We start from the raw sequence: 8149 nt of genomic DNA, 5'->3' as shown, positions 1-8149 counted from the left end.
GGCACTGCTTACTTTAAATAGGTTTTGTCGCAGCCAAAGGTACTGATACTCTTCTAAATAGTGTTTATCTATGAAAAAGCGATATTTTAAAACACGTGGGTACAATATCTAAACAATAGAACGCTTTACACTAAAATACCGAAACTCTTAACATTGCCATCAATCATCAGTATAACCCATTTAGAGCAGGTGAAAATTTTATCAAATACGCACATTTTTTCAAAAATGTTTTGATCTAACAAAAAAGTACATTAATTATTAATTAAAACTGCATTATCATTTTCCTGAAAATCACTTCAAAAACTTTTCAAAACACCGACGAACTTTCTGCTAGCAATTAGTCCATAACAAGGTTTAACCAATTTCTTAGCAATTGTACAAAATTCAAATTTAGAATACACTCTCACGCATGCTTGGCAAACCCTTTTGATGCTAGAAACATACTACAATCATTAAAACCCTTTGAAATACACGTAAAGTCCTTAAAACCAAGATTTCGCATAGGTGCCCGTTTTTTTTGCAAAAGAGTGTAAATTAATAATAGTGTGAATACAAAGAAAAATATTTAAAAAAAAGCGTGGGGTGCATAGTGTCAAAAGTTATAAATATCTTATTGACAGATATGAGTAGAGTGATTTTCATTTCGATAAGACCTTAAAAAGCACCCCACGCTTTTTTTAAATATTTTTTTTTGTATTCACACTATTATTAATTTATATTCATTGAAATTTTGAACACTATTTTCTTAATTTAAATTCAGTAAAATTTATTTTCTATTTTTTAGTTCGGTTTTCTATAAAAAGCGTGTTATTTAGTTTTTTTTTAAACTATTATTTATTTTCTGCTTTTTAGTTTGGATTATTTATTTTGTTTAAAGCTTTTCAGTGATACGAATAGTTGTCACTGTCCATACAAGTGGGAAGTTCTCATTAATACAAAGAATATAAGGCCAAACGAGGTATTTTACATATTCAGTTGTCGAATTCCCTCGACTTTCTCTGGTCTCCATCATCAGGTCAGCTCCCAACCTTCACTGTTGCATAGGTCTTGTCAATACAAATAATTTAAGCCCAAACACGAGGTAGTTTACATATTCAGTTGTCGAGTTCCCTCGACTTTCTCTGGTCTCCATCATCAGGTCAGCTCCAAACTTTCACTGTTGCAAAGGTCTTGTCAATACAAATAATTTAAGCCCAAACACGAGGTAGTTTACATATTCAGTTGTCGAGTTCCCTGGACCCTCTCTGGTCTCCATCATCAGGTCAGCTCCAAATCTTCACAGTTGAATAGTGCTTTTAGGCGTACACCTGGGTGTCAAGTTTTAACCCTATGTATGCCTACAACTTTCGAAGGTTGCCCTCGATTTCTCAGGGTTTCCATCATCAGATCCTGACTTGATGACTATGGCACCAACTGGCAGCTATTCCGAGTCGAACAAAAAAAGAATCACGTAAATCGGTCTATAAATCTCGGAGTAATCGATGTGTATGTGTAACCTCCTCCTTTTTGGGAAGTCGGTTAAAAATGGATTAATTTTATCAAATTAGTGTATTGTCATCGGTCCTCAATAAATCTACAAAGTTTGAACGAAATCTGGCCGTTTAAAGTGGGTCAAAATCGCGCCCAAAGAAGTCGGTTACAAACAAACATACAAACCTACAAACATACAGGTGAAGCTAATAAAAAGCGTGTAATTATTACGAATGACGCAACACCAAAATAAATAATACATATAAAAATTTAATAAATATCTCTTTTCTTAACAACAAAAACAAATTGAACCTATAATTTAAAATTAATAAATGAAATTGAAATAAGTTGCTATTAAATAAATAATAGTTAAAAAAAAAACTAAAAAACACGCTTTTTATAGAAAACCGAACAAAAAAAATGAAAATAAAATTGATAATCAATGAACATAAATTAATAATAGTGTGAATACAAAAAAAAAATATTTTATTAAATAAAAGCGTGGGGTGCATGGTGTCAGTAGAGTGATTTTCATTTCGATATTATAATATCTTAAAAAGCACCCCACGCTTTTATTTAATAAAATATTTTTTTTTTGTATTCACACTATTATTAATTTATGTTCATTGATTATCAATTTTATTTTCATTTTTTTTGTTCGGTTTTCTATAAAAAGCGTGTTTTTTAGTTTTTTTTTTAACTATTATTTATTTTCTACTTTTTAGTTTGTTTTAAAACTATTATTTATTTGTTTTGTAGAATTAAAATTCTCTTTAGTATACAAAAAATTGACAATATTAGAGAAAACGGCTAAAGATAATTATTGGAAATAAAAATTAACATCGAGTCCTGCCTTATCGACTGTAGAGAAAAATTCTAGAAAATTTTAATTAATTTTCTTACCTTATCGACTATAGATGAAAATTATATAAATTAACAAAAATCATATTTTGCAAATTGAAAAGCCTAGAAGTCGGTGTCTAATGGATGTTACTAAGTTAATTTTGCCACCGACTTCTAGGCCGATGCACCTAAAATTAGTTTTTTTTTTGCTTTTTAGTGTTTTGGGAAGTCGGTTTAATTTTTTTTGTAAAAAAGTTTTTTATTTAAAGCTTTTCAGTGATACGAACAGTTGTCACTATCCATATGAGTGGGAAGTTCTCATCAATACAAATAATATAAGTCCAAACGAGGTATATTACATATTCAGTTGTCGAATTCCCTCGACTTTCTCTGGTCTCCATCATCAAGTCAGCTCCAAACCTTCACTGTTGCAAAGGTCTTGTCAATACAAATAATTTAAGCCCAAACACGAGGTAGTTTTCATATTCAGTTGTCGAGTTCCCTCGACCCTCTCTGGTCTCCATCATCAGGTCAGCTCCAAATCTTCACTGTTGAATAGTGCTTTTAGGCGTACATCTGAGTGTCAAGTTTTTACCCTATGTATGCCTACAACTTTCGGAGGTTGCCCTCGATTTCTCAGGGTTTCCATCATCGAATCCTGACCTGATGACTATGGGACCAACTGGCAGCTATTCCAAGTCGAACAAAAAAAGAATCACGTAAATCGGTCTATAAACCTCGGAGTAATCGATGTGTATGTGTAACCTCCTCCTTTTTGGGAAGTCGGTTAAAAATGGAATAATTTTATCAAATTAGTGTATTGTCATCGGTCCTCAATAAATCTACAAAGTTTGAACGAAATCTGGCCATTTAAAGTGGGTCAAAATCGCGCCCAAAGAAGTCGGTTACAAACAAACATACAAACCTACAAACATACAAACATACAGGTGAAGCTAATAAAAAGCGTGTAAAAATAGGTATATATAAAATTGGTATTCGATTATTTATAATAAATATCCGATTTAGGTATCGAATGCACACCGCTGATTTAAAAAAAAAAAAATACTCCATTCCAAACTCTACTTCTTTTTGATCTTGTAAATTGTTCATTTTTAATGTGTATTTTATGTGCTGATTTTTTAGTTATTGAACATAAATAAGTGCACGAAATGTATTGCAACGGATTGAAAATGTTATAAATATGACGTTTGTGTTGTGTTTGAGAAAGTGATGCGATTATTTATTGGTAAGTTTTCACCAAATTTGAAATGCCTAACTTTTCGATAGACTTAAAAACACCGTAATTATTATCTTTTTCTGAATTAACTGACCCCATTTGACCTTTGCACGTTGTTGTCAAATAAGTGAGCTCTAAAGTTATAGTTAAAATACTTCTGATCAGGCATTACGGACTTAGAATTCATGTGTTGAAAGTTAGTACAAATTTTTGACTTCCATGTCGCGATTCAAAATTCCCGCCGAATCAACGGTAAAGTAATATGTCAAAATCTTGTCGAGCAGAGGGGTTAAATTAAAGCTGCTATTTATCTATTGATACTGCTATCTTAATATCTGCTTCTTAATAAACTATGAATCACTTATAATTATCTTAGTCAAAGTATATTTGATGTCGATTATGCAATTTGTATTTCAACAGCCTCTGCTGAATTCATCAATGGCAGTAGGTACACTTGTTCGTTCATTAATTTGAATCAAATCGAGTGTCAATACAGACAGACCATTCTGTTTATCGTTCAGACATTCTGAATGGTAACTTATCTCGATTAAGGTCGGCTAAGCCGTGTCCATTAGTCTGACTCGGTGATATTCCAGTTTTCCAAGCTTCCGCATGCTGGCAGGCGAAGGATTTATAGCATACCAGTGTATTTCGCAATTCCGAGGATAGTTTCGGGACGATGGCTAAGATAATCTAAATACCTAATAAAAAGGAGACATAGTTGAGCGATCAAAGTATTCGGTACTTTAACAAACTCTGTGGTCAAATAAAAAGCCATTCCTAGCTCTTCCACATACTTTTTAAACTATTTGAATGCACTGGCCTCCTCCGGTAAATAGTTCTAACTATTGTGCAATGACGATTGAGGAGAGGAGAGGAAAGGGAGATAAAATTGAATAACGAAATAAAAAAGGAGCAATTAAAAAAAGAACAGGGAGTGCAGAATGTTTTAAAATAAACAGGCTAAATAGACTTTCAATTATTTACTTGATGCCATAACACACCTCTTTTTATGATCGTTATAAAATAGTATCAGTGAATAAACTAGGCAATAACTTAAACCCTAAGGGGGGCGTTAACACAAACTCCTCGGAGACACTTGAGGGGCTCGCGACAGATGGCTGAGGGGGTCTCTCCCAGCTCCTTGCTGTACGTCTTACACGCAGCGCCCTCGTCTGAAAAGATAACACGATTTATTAAGAAAATTTCGTAATTTCCATTTCGGAAACACTTTGTTATTAAGCATCAAGTTTTTCTGCCTAACTTGTGAAGATTATACTTTTATCCGGAAATATATATACGCTTGATATAAAAATATGTAGGGTACATCTACTTTTATTCTCTCTGACCTTTTGTCTCATATTATACAAGGGCAAGTATGTTATTATTGAGAATTGAAACCTATAGATGTTACAGAATATCTTATGCATTAAGTATAGTCAGTAAACTACTAACTAATAGAGAGTTTACTGTAATGTTACGGCTCATGTGACCATCATTTACTCTGTTATGACACCATAAGGGAAGGAAACGTGTCATTGCTTGTAAAAATACGAGTATTTCCATTATTTTTATACAGTGGCGTTGTCTCGGCGACAATGTAATCACTTCCCGGGAGTGCCGTGGAGACTATAACAGGATTATTAGAAAGACGTGCTATTCTAGGCACTGCGAGATATTTTCTATTGGGGCCTATATTAATGATATTGTAAGGGAATAATACTCTCGTATTATATGGGATTATGGTAAGCTGATTTTAAATTCCATTTAGGCTTTAAGGATATAAAAAATATGTATCATTTTTGTCTCAGAAATTCTTTTAAGAGTAGATATACCTGCTTCCTTAAGCTGAAATAGTCGCTTTTCATAGATATCAAAACTTTTTAAATGTGATAGGTTGGCACATTTTATCTTTAAAGTGTTGCCTAAATACATAATACTTACGTCAATTTTTAAAAGCCTAAACTAACATTATTCTACCGAAGTAATTTCCATGAAACAGATTTGCTTGTTCTTTCCAAAACTATATTAAAGTTTTCCGAGTTGTAACCGGCTTATGATTTACCTCTACTTTGTAATAGGAAACGTGGCATCCTATGTTTGTATATGTATGTATATAAAATGAATAACCTAGTAGCACTTGCATTTTGGTATGCGTTAAATCCAGGCACGTTTGAGTGTATCTTAGGTTTGTATAGTAGACTTTTACTTCTCAAAATTAAATGCATTAAACACACATAATTCTTAACGAAACTTATGGTGATGGGATGTATATGGAAACAGGTCTATGACAGTTAAAAGGCTTAAATTGCTCTATATGAGGTCTCAGCTCCTTCTAATACTTTTTGGTTCCAAAATGGATATTTTGGATCTGTAATGAATGATTTTAACAGCTCGCAAATACAAGAATACTTACTCAGGAAAGTAACACAAGCGGGACAGCAAGCGCACTTGCCGGCGTGGTTGGCGCGGTACACAGCAGGGGCGCGGCAGCTCCTGCCAGCCATGGGAGAGGCGCAGGGGTTCTGCTTGCAGTAGTTGGAACCGCAGACCAGGTCACCGTATACTACTGCCAGGACGCACGTCAGCATCAAGAGGACTAGAGTCGCCTTCATTCTGGAACATTTTGTAATTGATGATGAGAGTGGAACTATGTCGAAGACTAGTAAATGATGCAGAAGTGGAGAAATTGTGAAATTGTCTCCTATATTTTTTACAGGCACATTTGTCTCAGATTTGATATGATCCGGGGCAATATAACACGGATATACATCGGTCATAATAGTGAGTTTGATATGTAATGGGATACAACACTTCAACCCTACTGTGAAAACAGTCAGTGTCCCCGTCCCCGACATGTCCGTGCAAGAGATTAATATTCGCTCGCCGTCCGCGCTGCCCGTTCGCACAGACAATGTTTTTTGCTTATCGAAAAACTTCGGGCTATTTAATTGAATTATGCAAAAATCCAACATATAATGTAAATGAAGGCTTGCCCTCGTTTTCAATTCGCTCCCGACCTAACCAAATCAGAATTGATCCATCCGAGGGTTGGGTAAACCCCAAACGGTTTAGCAAAACTGAAAACAATCTTCGGAGACTGGCATTGAACGACAATAACTTGTGAGCGTGTTGCGAATCAACAATAAAAGGAAACGTTACAGGAAATACGTATTCCGGGATTTAGATTCGATCGACGATTGATACGCACTTAGTGGATTTATATATCGTAATTTGATGTCCTTTCACGAAGAGCGTTCAGTTATAATGGGATATGCGAGTGATAATGTATACGACGTGTGTACGACGTGTATTATATACTATGTGGAAAATATTTACGTATAATGGGAGAGTTCTCGGCTAATAATATAGTTCTTCTTCTTTATATTAACTAAGTGTAACTTTTAATTTTTTATAATGAAGGGTGGAATATTTATTTAAAAAATAATGTTTAGTAAACTTACTTGATTTTGTGGAGAGGATACTTCGTGCGCACTAGACGAAAGTTGCGATGTATAATGCGATTGAGAAAGCGAATATAAGCAATTATAACAATATCCGTAGATAACCCCGACCCTGTTTACTTGTCGACTTGCTCCAAAGATCGTTACTATCTGTTATTATCTACTCACTTGTTATTAAGAAACTAAGTTTTTTCTGAAAAATTGCAGTACTAAAGTATTTCTAGGTACGATTCATTCCTACTAGCTGTTTCTCGCGGATTCGTCTGTGTTCCAAAAAATCCTTTCCATAGGCTATTTTCAGTGTACAGTGGGTACACTGTAAATAGCCTATATTTCGCGGGGTTCATTAAGTAGGTACGCTAGTGGTCATTTTTACAATCAATCAGTACGTTGTCTTAAGGTCAAATTGACATTCTTTACTATAATATGTACATTTAATCTTTATAATATTATACACAAATAACGCGATTGGTTTACTTGCTTTTGAAACAAGGTAGCCTTGAAATCGGACGTAGACTCGCTTCCTATCAAATGAGCAACTAAAATATTTTCCCAAATATTGTTGTGTTTCAGGGGTTGTATGTTCTTGTCGGTATTTTGTATCTTTCGAGGAAACCATAATTTATTTCTTGTCTATAAATTTCTTCAAGGCATCTTGCATGCATACTTCTGGGAAATTAAAGGAAGAAAATGTAAAACTGCCTGAAACTGACTTCGTAAACTCTGTTTCCTAGTACCTACGTTTTGCATCAAATATATTGTTGCGCAAATTCTCTAACATTCTAGGAAGTGTACGCGTATATCTCTGGGATTTTCCCAAATTTTCCTCAACTTGTAGAATACTAGGAAGGTGGATTATTTCTTATCTGTATTTTCCATCCCATTTAAAATCAACAAAACATATCGGTCAACCAACGATGCATATGATATCGATAGAAAAAGTGTATTTGTTCATTGAAGATGACCGAATACCGTGGAAACTTAATCCTTTGGGACGTAATATACAGAATAACATGGAATATAAACCAGTCGGTTTTTTCATGACGTTCACCGTCAACTGGAATTCATTACGATAAAGATGTTTTTGTTCAATTAATTATATGTTTCGGAGAACTGTAACTAAGTGCTCTTATCG

At 34.2% G+C, this 8149-nt stretch overlaps 1 protein-coding gene across 1 annotated transcript; it reads right to left on the bottom strand.

The window, feature by feature from the left end:
* Window positions 1-4518: 4518 nt before the first annotated feature.
* LOC110375702 (fungal protease inhibitor-1) lies at window positions 4519-7152 on the bottom strand. Its single transcript, XM_021333940.3, has 3 exons — window positions 7015-7152; window positions 5967-6166; window positions 4519-4725 (listed from the first exon to the last, which is right to left on the bottom strand). Exons 2-3 carry the CDS (start codon window positions 6163-6165, stop codon window positions 4607-4609), a joined length of 318 nt encoding a protein of 105 aa, XP_021189615.2. The 5' UTR covers window position 6166; window positions 7015-7152; the 3' UTR covers window positions 4519-4606.
* Between the last annotated feature and the right edge of the window lie 997 nt (window positions 7153-8149).

Source organism: Helicoverpa armigera, chromosome 9 (genome assembly GCF_030705265.1).
Source record: "Helicoverpa armigera isolate CAAS_96S chromosome 9, ASM3070526v1, whole genome shotgun sequence".
NCBI classification, from domain to species: domain Eukaryota; kingdom Metazoa; phylum Arthropoda; class Insecta; order Lepidoptera; family Noctuidae; genus Helicoverpa; species Helicoverpa armigera.
This window is presented reverse-complemented; position numbering and strand designations above follow the sequence as displayed.